The sequence below is a fragment of the Contarinia nasturtii genome, unplaced genomic scaffold, assembly GCF_009176525.2.
Source record: "Contarinia nasturtii isolate CC-2019 unplaced genomic scaffold, AAFC_CNas_1.1 Cnas_scaffold_2678, whole genome shotgun sequence".
Lineage (NCBI taxonomy): Eukaryota > Metazoa > Arthropoda > Insecta > Diptera > Cecidomyiidae > Contarinia > Contarinia nasturtii.
This window is the reverse complement of record NW_022199997.1, coordinates 403,554-431,515: the sequence shown is the minus strand read 5'-3', so window position 1 is coordinate 431,515 and position 27,962 is coordinate 403,554. Positions and strand designations below refer to the sequence as shown.

General features: G+C 34.6%; 1 protein-coding gene across 2 annotated transcripts in view; it reads left to right on the top strand.

Annotated features, from left to right (window-relative positions):
* The window catches only part of LOC116348940 (uncharacterized protein DDB_G0286591), a 117,776-nt gene that overhangs the window by 86,136 nt on the left and 3,678 nt on the right, over positions 1 to 27,962 (top strand). For both annotated transcript variants that reach the window (XM_031780168.1, XM_031780170.1), the window contains exons 3-13: positions 552 to 1,726; positions 19,393 to 19,468; positions 19,965 to 20,048; positions 22,041 to 22,102; positions 22,187 to 22,258; positions 22,759 to 22,884; positions 23,379 to 23,444; positions 26,429 to 26,620; positions 26,729 to 26,909; positions 27,043 to 27,695; positions 27,813 to 27,961. In XM_031780168.1, the coding sequence (XP_031636028.1) occupies positions 1,682 to 1,726; positions 19,393 to 19,468; positions 19,965 to 20,048; positions 22,041 to 22,102; positions 22,187 to 22,258; positions 22,759 to 22,884; positions 23,379 to 23,444; positions 26,429 to 26,620; positions 26,729 to 26,909; positions 27,043 to 27,695; positions 27,813 to 27,961 (1,706 nt within the window). In that variant the 5' untranslated portion in view covers positions 552 to 1,681. The remainder of the gene's footprint in view (positions 1 to 551; positions 1,727 to 19,392; positions 19,469 to 19,964; positions 20,049 to 22,040; positions 22,103 to 22,186; positions 22,259 to 22,758; positions 22,885 to 23,378; positions 23,445 to 26,428; positions 26,621 to 26,728; positions 26,910 to 27,042; positions 27,696 to 27,812; position 27,962) is intronic.

Here is a 27,962-nt window from a genome sequence, read left to right as displayed (position 1 = left end):
CAATTTACGAATTGCAATCGGAAATGTAGATTTGATGACACTGAAAACGTATACGCTAGTGTCTGCTTCAAATATACACGTTGAAAGTGTCAACTTGAAACATTTACGTAAACACATTTCAGTTATTCGATCATGCTGTCAATCTGACGTATGCAATATTTTTGACGTACTAGAGAAATTAGCAAAAAATAGCAGTATTAGAACAAACTAGTAGAAATACTAGCAGAATTAGTGAAAAATAGAGAGAAATAGCGTTTATTATTATAAATTATTCGATCTGCAATTCACGGTTATCCCCTAGGAAAGAATAGACAAAAGCTTATCTATTCGGACCCGAATATGAAGCGAGCGAATTAAATCATTTCGTCGAGAATAAAGGAAGTAAAATGTGTAGAGATAAAATACAATTTATTTGACAGCTCATTCTATCAACCTTTGGAATTTACTATTTTACTAGTCTACTGTATCTTTTTTTTAAAAACATTAATTTGAAATGTTATTGACTTCAATTCAATAATAATCATTTTTACTCTTATTTTATGTCATTCCAGAAGCACCAACTGTCTATAATACCTTTTGAAAATTGAGGTATAAAGTAGCAAATGCCTGCAGAAACATTTACAAAGGACCTATCATCCACTATATCGTCGTTCATCATCGATGCTGCAATTGATGCTATTTTCCGTACATTGTTACGAAAATCAATTTTAGAACAAGTTGAAATAGATAGAGATATTCCGTAGATGCATTTTACCTTCGGCGGAACAATATTATTTTCAACATTAAAGAAAATAAATGAAAAGCAGTTGTGTGTTATTGAGAGCCTGACAAAGTGCCCCCCACTGCATCTGAACATATGCTGAAATTGAATGTTGAACCAAACGTGTATTGGTTTTTGTGCAAAAAGTGTGTATCGATTGCATCATCGTATCATCCATGAGTATGAAGTGTAAAGAGTAATCCATTTTAGAACAAAATAGTGTAGACATCTTACGAGCTTAACGTTAACACAATACAGAGAGAAGAAAAAATAAAATCAAAACAATTCGACGTATACTCTTTAAATATTTACCGTTTACGTATATGTGAATCTGAGAGGTAGTTCAGTGTCATATCCATTGTAACGTAAAAAGTATTTTCGTCGATTGAATGCACGACGGCTTTATTTCAAGACGAAAACGAAAAGCTAAAAATTCATTTGTCTTGTGCGAATGTGTGAATTAAGACGATAAGTTTCATCAACTGGAATAATCAAAGTCGACGTAAAACGAAAAGACAGAAAATCTAGTGAATGAAAGACAAAATTGATAAGTTTGTGTTTCGTGTATGGTGTGATAAGCGTTGGAATTGAAACTCATTTCCACACCCTTAAAATCCAAACTGGCAGAAGATAAATTGTTTGAGCATCGAAATTCAACGCTCAATCCCCTCAAAAACTGAGATTGTTTTATCTTTGACGCCATAAAACTGTTTGCCGTGTCATTGTCATTTTGAACGCGATTGCGTTGCTTTCCGTCGTCAAATTCATTGCACAGATCGTTTGTGTCGCGAACATTTTGTAAATCAGTAATTAGCTTCACTTTTTGTGAGCTACCGAGTAAGTGACTAAGTGTGTACGTTGCACAAAAGACGTTAAATCCTAGAAGCAGGAAATAAGAGAGTTAAAAAAAAGATTTCAACCATGGAAACAGACGAAGTAATAAAGTTGGTTGACAACATCTATAAGGTAAGTTATTTTATTCTATTTTGTTAAAATAAGAAACCGCACGAAAAGAAAAGACAGGAATCTTTCTGGAAGGAAGGCACGAAATGCCTTGCATTGGATACATACTTTGGTATATAACTCAAGAAAATAATGGAAACACTTCCGGTGAATAATTTATAAACGTTTCAATCGCTGTTAAAGATGCACTGTGGATGGCGCACATACGATAGCGACCGAAGAAAGTGGTGCACACTACGCTGAGCGGCCATTTCACTTAAATTATTCATTTCAGTTTTCGGTTCATTTCTCAAAGTCAACATTATAAATCAGCAACACACTGTTCTTTGGGACAATTTTCACCATTGCGTTAATAAATTTTTCTTGAGCTCAGCTGCGACACACACACACATCAAACGAAGTTAACGATTCCATTTCGACGACGAGAAAAATCAACACTGAATTCTCAAAAGACTATTTTTGTGCAAAATCATTTTATTCTTGTATATATTTATAATTCTTCTTTGGAGCGAGAATGGCGCATAGAGGTGTGCCCGCCCAAAATGAAATGTTGTTTATTTTTCAATGGAGTTTTTCTTTTCATCTTGAATAAGTCGATGCAAAAACCAATTTTCAACTTCTATCTCATATATTATTTCAATGGTTGTTCGTTTTTGGTCCAGATTTGATCGAAACCATTTTTCGCCTGATAAGTTTTGAGAATATTTTTCTCATTTAAAAATTTGCATTTCATGAATATTATTGTTATTGTTGTGTTCATCGAATTTCTTTTGATGGAGCAAACGAACAAACAAAAAAAAAATCAGTGAATAAATGCGAAAAATGAATGTATAATGAAGCAAATTTGCGTTTGAACTATGAGGGGATGCAAATCAAAAATTCAAATGCATTGGAAAATCTATTGATGCATTTATAAATTTTGGAATGTGAAATTGTGTAAAACACAAACACAAAATGCCTCGTTCCAAAGTGTCGATTCTATTATTTTTCGGTAATGGTGTTCGGAACACATTCAGCTATAATAGCATTGGGAAAAAGTGAGGGGCCGTGTGTCTGGATCAGTCTAAATGAGTTAAAAACAACAGCAAACAAACTCACAATATAAATCCAATTAAAACGAATACACACACTTGCACAACAGAGTCGCTGCCAAACGATCCCCTATTCTGTGAATTGGAACCGAACGGAACCGAATGAACAAACCGGCGAATAAAACGAACGAGTTGATAATAATGAACTATCCTCGTTGTAATAACAAGCTAATGAAATGGCGTTGGTTTTAACAATGAAGCTCAAAACTGTATAAACACTGCATAGCGCGTTTCGTGTATTGAACGGGCGGACGGTGGATGATAACGGTGGATGGCTGCAAGCAGGGGGAAAAGGGTGTACAAATGCAAATCGATGGTTGCTTTTTGCAACCACATGGATCTAATGTAATTTATGAACATGGTGAAACGCTCGAAGTACACTCAAACACCCATACTACAATATAAAAGGTGTGATGTAACAATGTTTCGTATTGAACACCCTTTTTACATTTTATGCAACACGATGCAAACTTATACACTCTCACTCTCTCTCTCTCTCTGAGTACAAGTATCCTTCTATTCATATTTCACAACATATTTGCATATTTTTGTGAATTTGAGGTGTGCATGTTTACTAATTTGGTAATATATTTTATCGATGTTTCTGTGATGATGATGGCGCAAAAGAAAGGTGTCAGGTGTGAGTGTATCTGTGTGGCTTTTCATCTTTTGCATATCGAAACAAAAATTTTATATCATTAACCACAAAATGTATAACATGTTTTATTTAAAATAGGCAAGAGCTGTGATTCTGAACATATAACGTTTCTTGTGAGCATATTTAAGTTGAAAATGCTACTTTGTCGTTGTTGAACTTGATAATGAACAAAATTCGGAACGAGAACCACACAACGAAAACTGTTTGTTTTGGTCTTCTTTTAGCACAAAACATTGTACTTGTTGGCGAAAAAAGTTTCAATTTCAATATTTAATTTTATCACATGTTGGTTTTATTTGTACGTTTTTTTATGATGTTGCTTTGTATCGTTTTTTGTTGTATTGTCAACTAAAGTATTTTTATAACTGATGACAGCACGATAGGAAAAAAATATATATATATATCTCTCGATGAGCTGAAAACTTATTAATGCTAAAGCTGACACCACCATTTTTTTTTTCACTTTCGTTCAACGCCATAAAATGAAAATCTAATTTTAAGGATCACCATTTTATCCACGATGGTGTGCATTTAAAAAAACGTAGCTGAAATTGAAAATCTAACGCCATCGACGAGGATTTTACACAGGCTTTAATTCACCTGAGCTTTACCATGGTGTGCAATCGCATTATGCTTTGCATCAGACATTTAATCTGCAACGCAAAATAACGCCGAGCGGGCACAGAAAAAGTGCAGTAAGCAGTATATAATCTAAATGGTGCAAAAAACGGAAATAAGAATTTTTTGCATTGCATGGTCAATACCGCAACACAACACAACGGATAAAACTGAATTGCCGTTGTTTCGGGGAGACGACAACGACATCGGCGACGGTGCGATTTTTTTTCTTCCCTGGTGTGCAATTTCAATGTTGTCACCATCACTTATTTAACAATGCACTCAATTTTTCAGCCAACTTACTTCAACATTCATTAGATAAACTTTGAATGCGGAGCATAATTTTGATATTTTTTTTAATGAAAATTAATAAATAATAAAGCATTTACCTCGATCACTTCATAAAAAATTAAAAGTCATTTCAATGCGCATTTCTTGTTTGTTATTATGATGGAAATAACAAGTAGACAGACATTTTTAACGACGGCAATAAACGCATATACATTTGTATTATAGTTGAGAGTTGGACACATTTCACTACATTGACAATTGAAAATAAAAAATCAATTAATATAAACAACAAAAAAGGAAACTTAAAATTACGCAGATTAAAATAATGGCATTGCTGACACGTCAAATCAATAAGTGACTACTGTACTTTTTATGGAACGTTTCGATTGGTCCAATCATTTTGATTTGATATGACCGCATCGCCGTTTTATTCCACTTGTAATACTCGGTGCAAAGAAAAAATCAATAAAAAAGCCAGTGATAATCTTTTGGTCTTTACTCTTTTGTATAAGTCCACTGCATATCAATGCAAAGCTTTTGATATTCACAATAATATTTTCGCTTTTATCCAACAACAATTCACTTTTCTCTTGCATTTTTTTTTATAGATATTTTAATCACAGAAATAATTTTTCTACTTCGTATGTATTCTATAACTTTTCAGACGAAAAGTACTTGAAACGTGTTTTCGTCTTTCTTTCTCCAATTGTGATTAATTCATGCGTGTAGCACGATAAATATTTTGTATAGTTTACACAATTCGAAAATGAAGTTAAACTGAACGCCATCAAAGCCATATAAAAAATTTTTTCAATCGGCTTTAGTCCAAGTGCAAAAATGAAATCTCAAGTTTGAAGTGTCCAAATGTTATTGTACTACTGTATCAATGTACTTGTTATCAAACTTTATTATTTCAGTAAAAAAAATCTAATTACTATATAAATAGCAGTGGCTGTTGAAAGGTGGAGTACAATCAGTAATTATTAAAACACCTGTTGGCAATTGAACACCTGTTCCAGTGAATTAGATTTGTGTGCAGAAATTCGTTATCGAAGAGATGGCATTTTTTATGGATAGTTGGAAATTGGGCGTTTTGGTCGTATTAATCGGTTCATGGACAATTTTATACCTTTTTGTGCAGCACAAGTACACATACTGGGAACGAAATGGTTTCAAAGTCTTTCCGATTGTAAGCTATGTGTTTGGCCATTTAAAGACTTCTTTTTTGCAAAATTCTATCACAGCCCAAATGAGCCATACATTGGCCTCTATTCAATATTTCGTCCAATGTTACTTGTACGAGATCTGGATCTCATACAACGAATTTTGATCAAAGACTTCACCTATTTTAGCGATCGCGGTTTTCATTGTAATGGTGACTTCGATTCATTGACAGTGAATCTAGTTGGAACAAAAGGCGATGCATGGAGAAGCTTACGTCAGAAACAATCGCCCGCATTCACCTCTGGTCGTTTGAAGGGAATGTTTTCAACGTTAGTTGGTTGCGGTGATAATTTAAAAAGGTACTTGGAAAATTTGGCCAATAACAGTAACGAATTGCTTGATGCACGTGAAGTTACAGCGTGCCATCAAACAAATATAATCGCGTCGGTAACGTTTGGTATAGAAACAGATACGGTTAATAATCCAAATGCTGATTTCCGTAAATATGGTCGAATTGGCGTTGAATTTTTTCGCTCCAAAATTGATGACGCTATTTCAAATTAAAATTGTTGATGCATGTGTTGAAGAATTCATAAAAACAATGGTACAACAAACGGTTGATTATCGCGAACAAAATAATGTTTATCGTAATGATTTCTTCCAACTGATGCTTCAATTGCGTAACATTGGTGCCGTGCGCTTGGACGATGAGTGGCAAACCGAAATTAAGCACGAAAAAAAAATCTTTTCTTTGTCTTTGACGGAAATTGCCGCACAGGCAATTGTGTTCTTCGGCGCTGCTGTTGAAACATCTTCAATGACAATGACATTTTAACTGTATGAATTGGCTAGACATCCAACCAGAAACGATTGCATGAAGAAATCGATCGCGTTTTGGCAAAACACGATGGCAAAATGACCTATGAATCAATAGGCGAAATGAAATACATGGATTCTTGTATCGATGGTAATATTATTTAGTTTTTCTTCTCGTTCATTCGAAAATTCAAATTTATGCATATTTTTGTTCACGCAGAAACTTTGCGGAAGTACCCAGTGACATCAATCCTACTGAGAAGTGAGAACTTGCGTAAAAGACTACATCGTACCTGGAACAAATGATGTCATTGAGAAAAGGATGAACGTTTTGATTCCGGCATTTGCAATGCACAGAGATGAGAAATTCTACGAAAATCCGCTGGTATTCGATCCAGAACGATTCAATGAAACAACTAAGACGGGAGTAAATCAAGTGAAATGGCCCATTTTATGGTTATGGAGATAGGCCACGGAATTGTGTCGGCATGCGGATGGGACAGTTGCAAGTTAAAGTCGGTATGGTTTCGATGTTGCAAAAGTTTTGCTATGAATTAAGCGGCTAACTTAAAAACGAAGAACTTGAATTCGATCCAAAAGATTTTCTACTCGCATGAAAAAAAAAGAATTAAATTTCATGTTTTCTATCGATAAATAATTTCATTTTTCATTTATCATGGTCATCTTGTGAGCACTTTGAACTCATGTGGACTTTGTTTTTGTCATTAAAGATTGACTAAACTACTTCAAAAACTATTATAATCAGTATGAAAGAACAGTAAAATGTTGGAAAAAGGCACTTGTATTTTGATCACTTAATTTGTACTTTCGTTGAATTTTCGTTATCTTTGAAACTTTGGCACTTGATACACGACACATGAGAAACTCAGCGAGAAATCAAAAAATCACTTTCTTTATACTTCAAAAAAGAAATCAAAAAATCACTCATTCACGAAAATGATGTAGTGTTTAATGTTATCGCAAGTGTCAATTTTTTTTCGTTTGAGTGCGTAATTGGAACGGCCAAATGTTCAATACTAGTATAATGACGTGCAAGTTATATAATGAGTCAGCTAAAACGAAAATCGATTTTGATTTCTATTAAAACCTTAAAATCCCATTTAAAGAGGGAAATAATAATGTAAATTTTTACAAAGTATTTTAACGGCTGCCAAAAGAATGGAATTTTTTAAATGACTTCAACTAATTCAGATGATATTGAAAACAATAGCTATGACGTTCGATTTCCTCTGAAATAATTGAATAAATGAAAAAAGAGATTAAATACAAATAAAGACTCAATAAAATAAGTGATATGATGTCAATATTGGCGGTAGCTTAGTGAAAGTGACATATGCGTAAGGTATTGTTCAAAAGCATACTCACCAAAATAATTTGCGCATGTGTTCGCCACGAGCTGCAAACAGTTTGTTTTGTTGTTGTTTGCACCGATGAGTATCCATTATCACTCAAGTCATAAAATACCAAATCAGTTTCAATTGAAGCTTTTTGTATTTTATTGGCAAAAGACTTTTGCTGAGAGTCAATTTTATATTTTGTGTATACTAATGTGTGTATCTTTGTAACTTTAATATATTTACGTATGTTGTGTACAAATCAACAAAAAAAAAATCCTCATTAAATTTGAGAGTTATACATATACTGCAACTTATTTTTTGAATGGTTCTAACCAAGTAAGAAACAAGTTCAAGTAAGACGTAATTTTAATATAGAATGGCGGTAATTCGAAGGTTATCTTCACTGTAAATTGAGTTCTATCGCATATCAAAAAGAACCTCAACGTGCTTTGAACAATGAACAAAGGATAACTTTCTGTTATAAACTGTATAGAAAAACAGCCATATCAAAAACTACTTAATTATCCGAAGGTAAATGTTTCCATGGAAAATGTTTCTATCATGTTAACGAGAAAATCACGTGATTGCGAAACAAAATGGTTTCGGGATTGACGACCTTTGTAAATCCATTAAATTTTTTTCAAACTGGGTTTGAAGTGTTATCATCATTACACTTTGATCCAATGCTTGAAAGTACAAGGGCAAAAAACCCTATCAAAGATTACAAAGTCATTGAAGGCGTCTATGGTAAAAACAACGAAAAAACGACTTTAATTGGAAGCAGTTCACCATGGCATATTTCATGAAACCTGTGAAAAATTAAACACTTTTTCTTTCGGCTCGAACATGTATCCATCAAAATCAATGCACTGACTCAGCTGAAATGTTAATCGATTTTGGCTTCTACCCCTATGGAACTCGTAATAAAACCAAAATGTTCTTCCCGAAAACAAACCGAAAAATTAAGTGGCTCCAAAAGAGTACAGAACTCACCGCATGCTTTAACTTGTTCGTATTCCCAATGAACTTTGGCAGTTATCAAAACTTTGTTTTTCTTTTCATGCGTAAATGTGTGTGAGAGAAAAAAAGTTGACGGAAACTAATGGTGTTGTGTGACATATCTGTGACTTGCTTAGCTGCCTTTGCAACGAATAAATGGGAGATGGTGAAAAAAAGTCCCGAATCAAAACAGATCATCGAGAAGCAAATCATCTGTGATGTGTTTTTTTTCACTTTATGTTTTGGTATAAAGTTGTCGTACGTTTCCTCTCACTCTCTATATCTCTCTCCCTGTTTTTCTGTTAACAGCTAATATCGAAAAAGTTTTCGATTCAGCTTTAGCGAAATACTTTTCGGCATTTTTGTATCTCTGTTATAGAGTTTTGTTGGAAAAATTCTTCGAATTCCTTTTCATTTTCGAGTTGTTGGCTAAATTGAATGACATTCAACGTATACAAAAAAAAATAGAGAAGCATCGAACAAGCGATGATAATTTTTTTTTGCGAATGTAACAAAAGAATCCTTCGAAAATGAAGCGTTTTGTTCGGCGCTGATCAAACATTGACAAAATAATTAACAGTAATTTTCCATGCAACATCTGTCGTCAACCTGCGAAGTGGCAATGATTTGTTTCGGATACCATCAATATTCCATTTCAATACCAAATTGAATACACACAAAAAAGTTGACCGACAAAAAATACGGATTAACTGAAATGATATTGACAAAGTTTTTCAACTTTATCGCAGAGATTGAAAATTAATTTTCTGTCATTCAATCCATCTCGCTCTTGTTCAATTCCCTCCCAATTGTTTGTTTAATACAATAAGTCAATTGCCAAGTTTTTTTCCACTCCACAAAACTTGAATATTAAAGAATTTTGCGCAGTGAATAACGTCAGAATGGCAATATTATGTGTGTGGTGTTTGATTTACTTTCATGTTGAAAAGTCGCTTTATAACGTTCAGTGAAAAGTTGAAGTTGATAGCAACAGCCTCACATCAAACGTATATTATACTCGTGTTTTCGGTTGCAAGCAGATGGGGTAAAATTCCAGAAAACAAGTATAAAGTCGTAATAAATGGCTGAGGCGCGTGATAAAATTATTTCGGAAACTATTCGACGGGCGAATATTTTACCCAAAAAAACCAAATGGAAAGTATTAAAAAATGTGACGGCATCTCGCTGTGCACACATGCGAGTCGAAAATATGAAAAATGGTTGAAGGCGTCACGACATCGTTTTTGATGCCGATGTAGTATTTATGAGCGTTTTAAGCGAAAAAATGCAAATAATTCGTTTTCCGTTCAATTTTCTCGATTTTGGCTTCACACTTTTGCAGGCTGTGAAATTCGAGTCGCGATGAGAATTCGAAAGAAAAAATGTACCCATCCAACTGGGTACTTCAAACAGTGAATAAACGAAAATTATCTGTCTAATAAATATCCGCGTTATGCGTGCATGCCACATGGTGGGTGTCAGTGTATGTACGGATGTTTTCAAGAGACATATACACACGGATGTTATTGCTTGTGAAGTGTTTTTTTTTCGGCTATCAATGTGCATAACTGTTGATGAAATGCTGGCAATTCATCGTTGCGCGCCAAGCATTCGCGATAGCAGAGATGCGCGATCGCACCCGGATTTTATCGTGCACATTCATCGTCTCTATTTTTCACATATATACAACTATCAAGGGCATCATTCTATTTTCTTTAATGCCATTCTACATTCACATAAATTTTATGCGATAGGCAACGAAAGCGACGGACCTGAATGTTTAACATGCAAAAAATGCCAAAATGCCAATCCATAGATTGGAATCTTTGGTTGCATACCAATTTTCACGCTACTGTTGCTGCCAGCAAACAATTTTGTTTACGCTCGACAGTGTAGTGTAACGGTTATACACTAAATCCTCGTCATACGCTTATGCAACGGCACCACCGCCACAAGATACTCAAAAAAAAATGAAAACATATCGTAAAAATATTCAAAGAATTTCATAGTATGTTGAGTGAAAGGTTCCATGGTTTACCTGTGTGTATTTTATTACATCAAGCACATTTCGTTTACAATATAAATTACATGACTTTGGATTTACGGAATTCTGATTCGAAAGTGCTAACAAATTGATTTTATAAGCGTTTGAGACTAGATACAGAGTATAATTTATGATCAAATTGGCACGTGTTGAATGTAAACCCTTTCAAAGACGGAAACCATTTTATACAGAATTCCTTCTCTCGCTCTCTCTCGCTTACTCGCGCGCGCGCTTCGTATTTATCGTCTACCATCGAGTATGAGCATGCCTTGAATTGGTTCGAATTAATGTTGATGATGGTACAGGGTCTTGAACTGAAATGCGATATTTTCGCTTAATCAAAAGTGCAAATTTCACATACAAACTTACACAAAATCCAATAAGAAGTGCAAATTGTGTTGCTCAAAAACGAGACTTGGCAACTTGTTGTTGGCAAACTACTTTGATTAATTACACCTTTACTGTTGGCGTCATGAGATTAAATTGTATGCTTGGGCACAACAGTAAATAGTTTAACACATTGCAATTAAATTTTATCCGAAGTTCAAATAAAATTTAAATAAATTTATTCAAAAGTGCAAACGATCTACATATATATTTTGAGTAAAATACCGTTTCACGTGATTGAATTGCACCAGTTTATTTGCTACGCCCAACACTCTTCGCATTCCATGCTCGTAATTAGTTACACAGCTATAAAATGTTGAATTGGTTAAAAAAATTTGAATCGACGATGATGCTTGATTTGCATTTTCGAAACCAATAGTTGCCTTTCAACAATCCAAAAAGGGTGAAAGACTTTGCAGTGTGTGTCTTTTCTCGGGAAAACTTGTTTAATATATGCACAAATTGAAAAATACTGAATGAACACGTATAGATTGATATTTAAATATATGAATTCATATATTAAGGATGCAAAGTGATTTCGCCAAATTCATAATTGAATTTCGAAAATGCAGATAGAGAGAGGAGAGGGGGAGAGGGAGACCTAAACTCTTTTGGGAGAGAGAGGTGAGTGGAAGAGGGAGAGTTAAGCATTTTATTTTCTATATATCTCTGTCGGCATTGAAAATGCGAGAAAATGAAATTCTCTTTGTAGCAAATTAACCGAAATGATGGAATCAATTATTATTTATCAATTGTGTTTGAATTAATTCAACAAAACTGATCCGCAAAATACAAATCTAACCGCATACATTATTAATTATTCATACGAAAGCCACAGGCAAAGTGGTCGCTTGTTGAATTGTGAGAACATCACATTCATTGTATACAACCGCATTACACCCAAATCCAAAACCCAATTCCATCACACCGTTCAACCTTTTGATACGACAATCAATTCATACACCAGATAACACACATCAATCGTAATAAAACATACGAATATTTAATTCGAATTGTTTTGCCAAAAGCCATAGATCGAGTGCCACCAGGAGCGTATTTTCGTTTCAAATCCATCGCATATACTGCCTGAATAAATTATGGTTGCATGTGAAATTTCAGATGGCATTTCGATTTCGGTGATATTTGTTATCTCTGCATGCAAACAATGAATTACTTCACAAAACAACTGGCACAAAGAAACTGAGAGAGATTTCACTCATCTCGAATGTTTTGCAACAGCAAATAAATAGTTGTCAATTTGGCACGAGGCAAATCACAACCCAACGATTCAACTCGTTATTGATCCGGCCGTCTCTCCCTTTAACCGTCTTTCCATCCTTCAGTCAACGCTTCTACTTTCTTAAATGTTCATTATGATTTGTATGCATCGCTTAACAGCCGCACATTAAAATGCAAATAGAATCCTATTGAAGCGTTTAATCAACGTCGTTTCTTTTTGGCTTTGTGTTTGCTCCGTTTAACATCTTTCAAAGTCAAAAGGTGTATGTGTGTTAGCTCGAGAATTTGATAAGACCAACAACGATGACAACCACGAATTGTCTTCAATTCTTGTACCAAATACAAACGCCTTTATTGTCGATTGTTTCAATGCAAATGGGCTGAAATAATCTACTGACATAATCTACATTTCGTGCGGTGAAAAGTGACAATATTTACGGTACTTTTGGTAATGCAAAATAAAAAAAAAATCTGAATAAAAATCACTTGAAATTCGCATGTAATTTTGTATGAAAATAGAAACAAATGGATTTCGTGATACAATCGATCAAAGCATCAAGTTTAGTGGTGTCGACATCGAAATGAAAGTTTATTATAGATTTCTCTAATGCAAAAGCCGATCTCATCTGTGGTTCTAGTCACTGCACTTGTTTTCTTGCTTCTTGATCTTGTTTATCTTTACCGCGACCGAACAACATCGCGTAAACAACAACAAATTGACGGAAAAAAGGTTACCGAATGGCATACATGATTGATTGGATTGTGGTTTATGCGATCTATGTAAATCGAAACGATTTTTCATGTCATCGAGCAAGCACCTATGGCAACCATTCTTCTGATAGTATACAAACACATAAGCAAATCGTCAATGGTAGAAAACGGGAACGAAAGAGTGTAATTTATCATGAATAGAGCCACAGAAATAGACGATATTCGAATTTGCGGTTAGTATTCAATGCTCTAGCATCTTAATACGATATAGTTGTTTAATTGTACCGCTTTCGATTTCTCTTCTCTTTCGCCAGCTCTAGTGCCTTCCACTTATCTCGCATCACAACCAGAAATTAAACGGACAGCATTGTAATTGATTGGTTTTATTGAAATTTCCATTTAACCCGTATTTAACAAATGTAATCAATCAAAGGCACAAGCGTTCAATCGATTTTCGGGGGGGCGCAGCCAATAATGTAGCAATCAATGTTTAAGAAACCAATCCCATAATTATTATTTCTGCATCTTATTTTGAACAATGAGTGTGGTTGTTGCGTAAGTACGATGCACCCATTTTGATGAATTGGCAAACGCGACTTCGTCTAAAGTCAATTTACATCATACAATGTTATTCAAAAATAATTCCATATTATCGAATCGATGGCATTTTAGTCATACCAACAATTGTTTGAAATTCCCTTTGAAATCAGTTTCTATGTTGCACATCCGATTTTGAGTGGAAAACACTAAAATTTTGACATCTTTGTTGAATTTGCAGTGTTGTAGGCGTTTGCTCACTTGCATTTGTACCGTTGCCAAGTATTGGTAATTGTTGATAAGCACAAAAGAAATTGTTGCACAATCAAAATGGAATGTTTTGCAGTAGTAGCAAGAACAACTAATACAATACCGGCTACTACTCTCAGCTAACTCGATAGACGGTAATTAATTAGATTTTAGTACAATATGGCATTCCAAAAGGGTACAATCCGACTCCGATTCACATCGACTTCAAATGGCGCAATATGCTTGAGTTCAAGTGTCTTTTCGAAATTGTTTATTGCAAATTTAGATCCGACTCTCTACATTTAATATGCACACCAATACACAAATGACACAGTGCACTGCCAAAAATCGGTGGGTTTTATCTCGCCTTCGTTCATTATTATTTAACACATACAAGCCATACATACGATGCAATGCTGAATTTTAAATGGAGTGAGTGAGACCATTGAATATACATGCCTATTCTTCTCAATCGCTTAGCGTGAGTGTATTTCATTCGTTTTCGTTGGATCCATTAGAATCCAGTGAACCGGTACATATACTATATCGATTTGTAGTTAATGTTCAATTGCACTAAAATCTCCATGTTAATATTCGAGAGGAAGAGAAACAGAGACAGGGCACGGTACAAAAGTGAACGAAATGGTACTTTGTGTCGAAGATGAAATTTAAAACAGGAGCAGCTGTAACTATAAATGCCATTCAACTGTATCGATAAAAACACGTAAATTGTGTCGGCGTTTACATGTGTTTCCAACGCAACATGACACTCAATGCATCCAGCATATGCTCTTTTTTTCATTACAATCGGATCACTGCAAGCCGCACATGGCACAGCATTAGAACCGCAAAAATTCCAGTACCCATTGACTTTCGCTCATTCAAAGTCGATACAATGACCATTTTAATTGCCCTAAATGCAAATAAACATATAGACACGCACGCACCCACTGTGTATGGATACGCACATCAATTTTAATGCTCTGTCGATTCGCCGGTTGTAAGTATGCTTCTCATTTGGTTCGATGGCCGTTGGCCAGTTCATTAATTCGATGGGTTTTTTGCACATCGATCTCTACCACAGATTGAAATGAAAATGTGTTCCATTCCAAATACTAAAGATAAAATACACGAACACACAGACACACAGACACACACATGGTTCATTACTTTGTATTGAATTTATTGGTATTAATGGGAATCGCATAGAAAAGGGAATGCAATAAACAATTTTTGCAATGGGTGAATGGACTCTATTGCACATAGACACGGGATCATTGACGCTAAGAGGATGTATTTAAAGCATTAATTCTAATTACATTAATAGCTGTTTCAAAATACTCGATAACCACCACCATTCCGGTAAAAAGCATTTGCATTTATCAATTACATGATTTAAATACAAAATCAACACAATCCACCTACTTTATAGATTTGCGTATTTTGCATCATTCATTCGGATTACAAGAAAACAATCATTTTATCTGTTTGAATTTGAATACAGTTTGATTTGATGGAATGAATGCCGTTATTTGTTGAAAACCAAATACATTTCAATGCTATTTTAAGATGAAATCGGATTAAATAAGCAAAATCGCTGAGAGCTAAAGAGTAAGTGAATACCAAGTAGTGTTCATTGATTTGTACCTTGAAATCAGGTGAAAAAGATTCACCACCTCACCCATTCATGCGAAATAAATCGATAAATGTGATTGAGAAAAATTTATTGGTTTCGATTGTTCAAAATCGCTTATTATCAAATAAAAAACGTGTTAAATTGCGTTTAACATTTGACATTGTTACATGGGTCGTAATATGGGATTTATTGATCGAACTAAACATAGAATAATAGCATCATTTATGCTCTGTCACCTCTGGTCATTGTTTTCAAATATTAAATATTCACAGTCGAATAAATATTCTTGTTGCATACAAATCCAACATCATCAGACAGGTATTAAAGTGTGTCTAATTTGATTTTCATATTCAACAAAAAATGGTATTTGCTTTTGGTTTGTAGAAAATTCCAATAAGATTACATTCATTTTCTGCTTCTGTTCATTCGATGATCATAATCCATTTTTATGCATTGCGTAATCTTTAGAAGAAGTGAGCAAAATTGGATTTCTTTGCATAAAATACATAAATTTAAAATGTTCCGATTGCAAATGCACGCTTTCAACATGGACATGGTTCTAGCATTGGAATTAATGGCTTTTTGGGCCGACTGAAATTCCATTCTATACAATATGGTTTTAAATGAGGCAAAGAAAAATGCATGGTTCAGGAGAAAAAAAATGACAAAAATAGCTGATTCCATTGAATAATTCATGCTGGGTGTCTCTCTCGCTCGCTCTTTCAGTCTCTTTCAAACAGACGACATTGCATTCAAATCGAATCGATGTATTGAAAAGAAAGCACATGGATATTGGCTACTCCCTTCGCTGTGTGATTGTGTGCGTCAGTATGTGTATTCAGCACACACACTAAAAAGTAACTTTAAAACAAGTTCTTATCGATGGCAGGTCGTTTGCTAGAGCTTCAGGTCAACGTTTCACAAAAGTCTCTTTCTCTCTATGAATAATAAAGTTTGCGTCAAGTTCTTTTTGTTTTCGTCTTCGAGTCAGTCGGTGTTTTGCTATTCTTCACAATTAGAGTGGAATGTGGTTTTGATATTAACATATATACAAAATGGTTTATAATAAATATCATTCGTTCATTCGACGACGAAATGGTCAAAACATGCATATTGGATTTACCTGCGCAGAGAGAATATGTGATATATTGGTATCATTTGTTGTTTTATGTTCTTTTGCTGTTTTGACATCACAGCAAATAAACTTAAATGAAAATGCAAAACAACACAGAAACATGTCACTGTGAACATAAAGCATTGCAGAAAAAAGAGGCAGCAATAGTATACACGAAGCCCCAAAAGTATTGGTCATGTTCTTTTTGATGTCGAGTTTTTTGCAATGTTTTTTTTTTCTCTGTTTCTCTGCTTCTTTGCTGATTATTATTACTGAGTCAAGTGTTACTACTTCTTCGTCTTATCCGATGCTATGTCTCTAGTATCTTAGTGCGGGACATGACTGTTAAATTATGAGAATGCACTCAAGTTGCGATGGGTATTTATTATTATTTTCTTCTTTTCGTTCATTTTGCAGTACAATTTTGTTTTATTTGTCATTTTCCATTTTTAATTTCATTTTTTGCTATGTCACTAGATTATATATTTCTTTAATATCCAACTTGTTTGTAACTATTTATGTAAAAAAGAAATGTTTGCTTTTTTATCAAAATGCTTCGATTATAAAATATCACAATTTACTACCAATTTCCGAATGATGACAAAATCATCGTCTTTTTAATGACAAAATTGCTTGTCATCAAAAATGGAATGTCAATCGAATGGCTTCGTTCATTTATTAGCTTACGATTGGGTGCTAATCAAATATCCAATTTGTGCAATTGCAATCAAAGCTGCGACAGAAAATGAACCGACAAACACATCGGTAAGCCAAAATCCGAGACGAAAAGGTAGAAAGAAAAATTACATAATCAAATCATCATCGTCAGCCATATTCCGGCACATATACGAAAATCCCCGCTAAATTCATGTCTATCGTGTCGTGCATATCAAACGCAAAAAGTCATTTAATTTGTCATTTCCTTATTTCGGTGCGTTACGACAAACAAATAAACCAAGCAAATTTCCTGCATAACGCGATTTAATATTTGCACACACAAAAATCATAAACATCATCATTTTTTTACAACATTTGTCTTCAGCGTGAAATCTCTTTCTTTCGTTTATTGCTTGTGACGAAAGAAAGATGTGCAAAAAGTAAGCGAGGAAATGGCATTTTGTCGTCATTTTAACATGGAGAGATTTTTTTACATGTTAAAATGCCGTTTTACCCGCAAGGAAATGTGTTGCGGGTAAAATGAGATTTTACCATGTTCAAAAATCTCTCCATGTTAAAATGGCATTTTTCTCTTATTACTTTGAATTTTAACATCTGAGTTTTCTCAGAGTAGTCAATTGAATGCACATGTTTTTGCTGCTTGGCTTCGAACGAACCAATATTTAATTACATAATCGAATGCAAATGGTATTTTTTTGTTGTTGTCGACCCCACAGACTATTTCTTATGAATAATTCGTTGCGATAAATTTGAATGGAGGAGAGGCACACACCTGGAGCACTTTGGATGTACATCGTACAACAAAACAGTGCACGTTAAACTTTTTATTAAATCAAACGAGTTGCAAAAGCGATATCGATTGAAGCAAGCGATTAAATGGTTGGAGACAATGCGTTTTAAAACAATTGGCACGGAAAATTGAGCGAGTAAAGTGCCATTGGTTGGAAACATTTTATCAAAACAATGCCAATAGAACGTGAGTGAAAAAAAAATGCCACCAAATTTCTGCTATTGCCTTTAAATCAGCAATTTCCTTGATTTGGTGGTGGTGATGGTGGATGCATTGTATCGTGTCGAGAACAATGGGTAATGTATTTGATTCCGGCACACAAAAAGGATCGAGACATAGAACAGCATGGGTTTGCATTGTTCGTGTGTGTCTGTACACCGTCGTTCTATTGGTGAAAATTAAGTTACGATCGCAATTCTGCAATCGCAGGAAAAGAACAAATATTTATTTTACAAAACGGCTGATACGAACTACACACAACGGCAACAAAAAAGAAAATGAGAGTGACGAGCTTTGAACATAAAAGGAAATATTTAGGAATGCTGTTGTTTCGATTCCATCCAAACACACACACAAACTCTGACTATATTCCGAGCGCAATACGGTCTGACAATTTTAAGTTTGGTTGTGCCATTACACAATTACACACATCGGCTCGGTGCATGAATGAAGTGAAAAGAAATGTGGTCGACGATGAAGAAGAAAATTTCTCATTTAGCACTGAGAATTCAATTGTATTATTCAAGTCGATTTTCGTGCCTCGAACTCGTTGTTTACCGACGGCCAAATACACACACACACCGATTTCACCATATTATTCTACTGTCATTGTGTGCTGTGTGTACCGCATTTTCTAGCGTCTATTTTATGTCCGTGTGAACCTAGAAATGGGTTTGAACAGCAGCTCTTCATTAGTTGAGTTTATGTTTGGGGAAAAAATTCAATTAAACGCGTATTTAATTGTTTACTTCAACGTCTCTCATTCTGTCACTGAATAACTTCAGTGCTACTTCTACGGATGTGATGCTTATCTATGTTTGAATCTTCATTCATTCCCAAGTTTGCCCATTTCATTCGTCCCTAACAAAATCTCGTATTCTCAAGCGTTGCTTCTAATTTTGTTGTTTTGGTGTCCAATTGCGAAATTCCTGTCTTTTAATTCGAGTTTATTTTATCGTGTCAATTTACTTTTTCCCATTCGTATATCACATCTTGTGTTATTTTTCCTTTTTATTTAAAAAAAAATTAAATGTGCATTCTTTGTTTTCTCTATCCTGATTTAATTTCAGAACATTTTGGAGAAGTTCAATCCAGGCGCTCGACAACTAATTAGTGCCGGCAAAGCGTATCTCAAGGCATTACACGGTAAGTTTACTATTTGTTCTTCGCTCATTTTAGATTTTTCAATTAAAATGCTCACGTCATTTTCGAATTGAAATTGAACCTAGATTCAAAGTAGTTTTCAATAACGTGAAAATTCAATCGCTCTGCAAACGAATCAATTTTTGTTTTATTGAACTAATTTTAAGTTTCGAATTTGAGCCATTCGAAATTCTCATTTTCTGATTCGAAACGACTTTTAATGACAAACGTGAAGCACATACACACACACAATTCTCGTTAAACTTTTCAGTAAATCGGTTCTTTTGATTGCAATAAACCGAATACCCTTTTAGTTTATGGTGACACGAGCACGACTCTTCAAAAGCACAGTTAAATTCAATATTTAAATTGCTTTGCCATACACCATTCGTCCGATACAAACAAAGTGATTTAAAACAGTTTTCGTTGTTTTCACTGTGCGTTTGCATCATTCAATTTCATTACAATAATAATAAAATTTAAATTACCTTTTTCATAGGCGCTGCCGCAGCGAGCCGTGTTTTCAACGAGGCACTGGCCAAAATCGCAATGAATGCTCAACAAGGTGGAACAACTGATATCGGTGAGTTATACGTTTGGTCTCTTTTTAATCTTGCATTGCACATTTAATAAATGCATATCCAGTACCAATTCAAATTTAATTTCAAACTAAATACAACAACGTTACCATGCCATGCTTTACTTTAATGACTTTTAAATAAATATAAATACAGAAGGGAGAAATTTGTTGGTTTATGAGCGACATTGGTTTATTTGATTATAACGCATCGGTCCAATTTCTCCGTATTTTACGTCGGATAAAAAAAACCATTTGAAACTATCTTCTACTAGAATTTCTAGGGCTGTCGAATTTCATTTTATCTATTGTTTTTTTTTTTTTTGTCCAATGCCATAATAATGACATTTCAAGTGGATTTTCACTTTTAAAAGTCAAATTATGGATGCAGCCACACAACACATATAATTTTCGAATTAAAGTAACGGTAATTCTATAATGTGTGTCGGCATCCATATTTTGAGTTTTTGAAGTAAAAATCTATTGTACAAATATTTCAAATTATGGCTTTCGAAAAAATACCCGAAGAGAAACGAATTCCGACGGCCCTGCTACCTTCCAATAAACTCTGGAATACACAAACAAAGTTAAAACTAAAGCAAAAGTCTTTTTCGCACAGACAATTTATATTTACTTAGAAGTTTGAAGTGTGTCAACATTTTTTGCATCTCGCTTGGAATAAATCGGACGGAATGTCCATGTTCAAAAGGTAGTCATTGGCGATAAAATTTATTTTGTGCATTTCGCAACTGAACATTGTGTGATAGCGATTGGAACATGACATGTAAAATGTTTGTTTGCCTATCGAACATGGATTTATGGAGATCAAATGGCTCGACGGGTCAAATATATACAAAATGTAAAACGAATCTACAACACACTGGGAGGCCAATTCGTGATTCATTATTAAGTCATTGCAGTCAGGCATCGGCATTTTTGGTAGCCGATGTAAATCCAATAATAAATTAAACTGATCTATATGCTGCTGTTGCTGTGGCGGAGGCTATATCTCTCTCTCTTTTCGCTAGTTTTTTTCTTTCACTAGCAAAATTAGACCAGAGTTTTGTCGTTCTATGGCCAAATATACCGATTGGCGCATAAATTGGAAAATGGTTGAATGCGAAGGGGTAGAAGTCAAAATGAACGAAGCTCGAATTTTTTTAGTTGGTCCTACATTTAAAAAACCTTTGCAAATACTATCAAAACCCCGAAAATCTTTATGATTTCCCAACTTTGAAGCATCGAAGAATTTTAAGTGCTTTCATGACGTTTTTTGCATCTCACCAAATCATAAACATTATGAATTTAATCGAATCGCTTTAAATCTTGAATTTAGTATCTACCCCCTGAATTCGAAACAGCAGCACCCGAGAACAAACAAAAAATGTCAATAGAAGAAAACATATGCAATGCGGTCAAAACGCGAAACGCATCAAACATAAACTCTGCACATTTTTTAAAAGAAAGGCCGCGTGCAGAGAGACAGACAATTTATTCAAATTCGATTGATTGTCAATGTAATTGCATTTAAATTATGCAATCGACATTTGTTGTTGTTGTTGTTATTAATGTGGTCCTTGTCACTCAAAAAAACGGACCATTTGCATTGCATTAAAATTGCACGAATGAAATGATAATTGAAAAGTGTTCGCCAAAACATTTTAATCTGCGTCAAGGCACGTGTATTACATATTTTATCAGTGGTTTTCTGCCATAATTGCTACTGGTCTTGTCGTTTGTTCGAAATGCCATCAACATAAGTTATAAATTAATACTGTTGTTTACTATTTGCATTGGCCTTCAAAAAAAACCATTCATTTTCAATTTCATTTTATTATCATGTATGTACGTACTGTATGTACATTCAATTATCCAGCTTAACCAAATATTTACGTGTAAAAAAATTGAAAGGAAAAAATATTTTAATCTGAAATAATGGTTTCATGCGATAATGAAGTTTTCACCAAAATTGTATTCACTCTCTTGCTATTTAAACAGGTTCAGCGCTCATGAGCATCGTTGGTGTTTATAAAGAAATCCAAGATCAGCACATGAACATTGTAAGTATTATGAAACTTGAACAAAAAAAAAATAATATATATAAACAATTATGAATTGGACCATGTTCGTTGTGATATTTGCAGTTGAAAGCTTTCTATGTGGATTTATTGGTGCCGTTGGAAACAAATCTCGAACGAGACACTAAAGTTGTACAGGTAAAATGTGATATTTATTTCTCGTTTGACTTGACTCTCTTTATTATCACATCCTGACAAACAAATTACTCCAAATTAATTTTAAACAATTGTACTTAATCTTGTCCGGTTTCCTCACTTGTGCTTTTGCCAACACACGAGAAGAAGAAAAAACTAATTGAATTATATTCTCTCTTCCTATTTCTCTCCCTTGCACTCCAACTTTGTTTTCCCAAAATCTTTTCGTCGTTCGACTATTCTGCATGCATTTATTCATGTGACCCCACATCGCTTAATCAAAACCATCCGACCATTACAACATCAAACACTTTGTGCTACTGCTGTTACTGCTACCGTTTCCTTTCACCGCTGCTGCTGCTACTGCTGCTTATAAATTGCATCGGTCTCTGGCAAAACACAAAACTTACTTTGTGTGTGGATGTATGTTTTTCTATCTGGCAAATCCGTTTCATCCGACGACAACAACGACAACTCGGGCAACTACAATGTGCCACATCCAGTTTGAGCAAAGGAAATTTTTGCAACAACATAAAATACGAGCTGACAGTTACAGCAAAGCAGCGGCTACCATGAAAAAGCAACGAAAGAAGAAAAATAACGCCCAAAATGCTGATAAGGAGATCAAAGTAAATATACAGTTTTACATCGTTAGACAAAATGAAATAAAAAAAAATAGCCAAAATGTACACACGGAACACGGTGTACAAGTACTTTGGTTGACGACATCGACTTTCAACTGTGTCACTTTTGCACGAAAATTTTAGCATTTTCAAAGTATATTCACGATATTTCAGTTGATTCATTTAGTGTGAAGTGATGAAGAGAGAGAGAGAAAGAGAAAAAAGAGTAAATTAAGCTAGAGTTTATTTGCTACAATTTCGAGAATTACACTTTTTCTCTAACTCTCTGTATATTTGTAACTCTCCGATGTACGTCAACCAAAACTGTGTTTGTAACGAATGTTTTTTTTTCCTGAGAAGTCAGAAAAAATCCCATCTAAATTATTTAAATAATAATTCAAACTATTTGTATCCTTATTTCATCTGTATTTTCATTGTGCCAACCGTGTTTTTGTGCTCGTGCCATCATCGTTCTGTGTATTTTGTCATCGGACCACTAGTCGATTCAAGCAGTGGACGAAGAGAAGAACAAATTGGATGCATTCTGTGAACAAAGTCTTAAAAATGTAAGTATATTTCGTTTCGATTTTTCACAATTGTGTACTTTGTCTGTTTTTGGTTGGCAAGTTGAAACTTTGTTAACTTCATAGGTATATCATTGCAACAAGTTGTTTGTTCGTGCGTGTTTTTTTTTTCTTTTGCCTTAGTCCAGTTATAAACTCTTGTCTGGCTTTATTGCCAAATGCACTCACCGAATCTTTCATCATCTTTATCGCACTCTTATACACAACCTTCTCATTCAATTTTTCGTCGACGCTCTGGTGACATTCACACAAACATACACAAACTAGTCATTTTCGTATTTAAATTTTAAAGTGATTAAGTGAAAAGTTCATTCTCCCTCTGTCGGTAAGCCTTCACTTGGTCGCTTGCAATGTATGCCAGTCGTCGAGAATCTTACTCTGTTTCTTTTGCATAACAATGTACTTGAATATTTCGTTATTCAAACAGGAAGAATTGCTAGAACGTCTACTGGGAAGAAAGTTTTGTAGACTATAGGGCAAACAGACAGAGAGACAAAAAAAAACAGTAGTCGACGAGTTAAGATATATTGAAGACAGTGATAATGCATCAAAAAATCTATAATTTTTTTATGGAAAATGCATGCTTTCGGAAAATGAAAGTCTACATGCATGAAGTGCTCATTCGTAAGAGTAGCGATTTGGAAAATGAAGCGAAAAAAAATCGTCTGGAATATAGATTTATATCATTTGATTCAAACTCCATACAATACTTCACTGTGATGATGGAAAAAAATGTTTCAATATACTTATTTGGAAATATATTCTTTTTTCTTTTGTGTATTTTATCTGCTCATGTTATGTGCTTTTATTTTTTGTCCCGTTGTCAAACTACCTGCTCAATAAAAATATTATATAATGTTATAAATTGTAGCTTGATGCAAGTATCGTTGTTTACGTTGAAAAGAACTATACCTTCGTGTGAGTATCGTAAATTTTCAAGAAAATGCCCATTTTTTTCAATCATCTATCACTTCTCGTCGTAGACTATCGAAACACATTTTTATCATGGCCATATCGTTCCTTTAAAAAAAAGTAAAAACACAGTGTTAGCACACATTTTCTATTCGATGCACACAAAACACTTTTCGCTTTAAAAAAAATGGAAAAAGGAATTGCCGACGCCATCGTTCGTCGGCGATGATAACGATGGAGAACAGGAAGATGTGTGGCTATATCGAATTATTTTTGTTCAAGTTACACAAGACAACGAGAACACATTCAATTTGTATAGATAGATATAGTCTACGCATCATAACCATGTTATACATATCGTTTTATTACCAGTATTGAATAAAATATAGCCAATTTTCGCAGTCAAATTTAATTTATTTTACAATATTTTTTCGGTTCCGTTCCTCCTTGTACGTTGTGAATCTCGTCTCGGTTATGCTTTTCATCCTGCGATTGAATTGAGGGATGAACCATCCACATGAGTGGCATTCATACAAATAAGCACTTGCATAGTGCGAATATCATCTGTTACACATTGTACATGTGTACACCCATTTAGTGCGAAGAGGAATTGAAGCAGACATTTAAATGAGTTTGAACCGAAAATAAATGTGCTCGAATTTTATTATTTATCTTTTGCTTTGCCATTTTTCACTACGACATTCAGTCATATTCAACGATCCAACGACTACATTCCATTCACATAGGACCTGAGACAATTTTCTTCGAAACTAAATCTTTTTAGATGAAATTAAGTAAAACCACAAGGTGGTCGTTTGATTCCGCTTAAGCATTTTTTTCCCTTCACATTTTCAAATTTCAAATGTGCCTGAATCGGTGCCGTTAAATTGCTTAATAAATATTAAATGTGTTGAAAACCGTGAAGACATTGTGAAACATTGCGATTTTATTTTCGCACATCAAAAATTATGCTGTTACGCAGGACACGAGTAAAATGGATGAGGTGCTTTATGTTTTTCGGTCGAGAGACAGACAATTTTTCATCGACTCGCTAGGGGATTATGAGACAGAAAAAAAGCCGTACCACTTTTTTACATTTTCATTTGAGTGTATTCGAAAAAAAAACAAGCGTCTTTTTCAAAAGCAGGTCAGAAACATAAACGGAACCCTGTATTTTGTTTGGCAAATAACACTGAATTTCGGTTCGGTTAATTTAATAATTTTGAATATATGAAAGGATATATGTTTTTTGCATCTTTGTTAATTTTTTTCAATTTACTCCGAGCTCACAAAAAATAATAAACACACAAGACGAAGTCAAGAAATTTCCCTTAAAATTGAGATAAATTAGCATTTTTATTACTGAAAAAGAGCCAAATCAACTTAAGAAAAGGCTTGAAGTAACCGCGCCTACTTGGCAAAACAAAACTTATTAAATAATCAACCGAAAAAGGGAAAAGCGAAAGAGATCCATTCCAAGTGCCCTCTCTCACCATCTGTCTAATGAGAATAAATTGAAAATCTGGTTTCAATCGATTTTTTGTCCTCACTTTAAAATTAGCATCATCTGCATAGCAATTCAACAAAGGGAAACATGTTATTTGTGTGCTAGTTGATAAAAGTGATATGGCTGCATGAAAAATGACAACGATTTGAAAATCGTTTTGAGAAAATGTGTGTTGTAAAATCCCAAACTCGATTTGAAATATGAGCAAAGAACTTGTTAATATGTAGAAAGTCGTTGAACCTTCTTCATATTACACGCCTGCTGTTTTCTATTTCTACATAGACACGATAAATGCTACACAAAGAACTCTTACATATTATCAGAGCATTTGAATTTTAAAATGTCACTTTTTTACGTGAATCTAACGATCTTATGTCGGCTGATGTAAAATCAAAACAAGTTTCTAATGTAAGAAGCACCACTTCGTTTTTAGAGATTTTAGCTTTATGGTCGTCTTAAAATGCTGTCATAATATAAATGAGTGTCATCAATATCTTTTCTATTCTCTTTTTTTCTCTATTTTAACAACCTGTTATTATATGTTTAGGCCATGACACAAGAGCGTCGTCGCTATGGATTTGTTTTGGAACGTCAATGTTCGTTGGCTAAACACTGGATCGCTTATCATACATCGGGAAAGAATTGCATTTCAAGTCATTTGGATAGCTGGGATGAAGTATCTGCATCGAGAGAATTTTTGCCACCAAACGTTGAAAACATGTTCGCCAAGAATATCAAGGCAAGTGTCTGCACCGATGGAAACCCATTAAATAAAATCAATAAAACAAATACGCACATTTCGATTGGAAAGTTATGACTTAACATGTAATAAAATTTCATGATATAGGATCAATATATTGACGATGAATCTGATCGTGGTTCCATAATCTCGGCCATACGCAAAACGAAGAGCATTGATGCATCTTGTTTGGATATGCGTTCGTTGGGAGAAGTTGTTAACAGTACAACGATGAATATGCCACGCGCTAAATCTGAATTCAATTTAACGACAACAGCAACGATTGAACGTAAGTTTTACCCGATGCATTTCATGTTCGCTCTTTTTTCGGAATATTTTTTATGTCTTTAACTTTATCGATGTAAAGCAATGAAAATTGTTGTAAATTTCGGAATAATTCCACGTTTTTTTACATACAACAGCAACTCCCAAGAATGATTCACGTCCGGTAGTTCGTGCATTGTACTCGTATTTGGCATCGGGAGAGAATCAATTAACTTTCCATGAAAATGATCGAATTGCATTGGTGGGTGAACGTGCCAAAGGTTGGCAATTCGGTGAAAATTTACGAACGACACTTTTTGGCTGGTTCCCAGTTGCATACACTGAAAATGAATTCGAAGATCATTGGAGTTCGGCACAGAATGGCCATCATTCAAATGGACAAATGCAACAACAAATGGTCGGTCATCAAAATGCACATCATCCACGTGATCATACGCCGGATTCATCACTTGATAGTACATTGATTGAAGAAGACGAAGATGAAACTGCAATTTCGTCCAAATTGGCATCATATCAAGATGAACATTCACCCACACGGATGTTTGGCGACACAATTATGTATCGTCAATCGAAGCAATATCGTCGTGTATCCGGTAACAATACAAATGGTGCAATGAATGGAATGCCAAAACCGGGTCCACCACCCACATTACCAGCACCCATTCCACATGGTACATCATCGAAAAATCACAATCAAATTTCACAATCGCATAGCTTTTCGTCGAATGGTGGGCCGCCAATCATCGAAAACCGCAAATCGATGCCATCCACATTGAACTACACCAAACAGGTAGGAGACAACTATTTCAAATGCAATTTGAAACACCTTTTTTGTCAATCACAAACCCAAATGGAGAGACACAAAAAAACGAACGTTTTTATTTATGGTTGTGCTTTTTTTTGGTAGGCATCTGGTATGAAACCGAAACCACGAAGCGGTGTGACAAGCGCATCGTTGCACAGCTCCAACGATAGCGGTTTTGCCAATGATCCACCGCCACTCGATCCACAAATCGATTACTCGGACGAAGAGAACATCAATCGAGTTCCAATACGG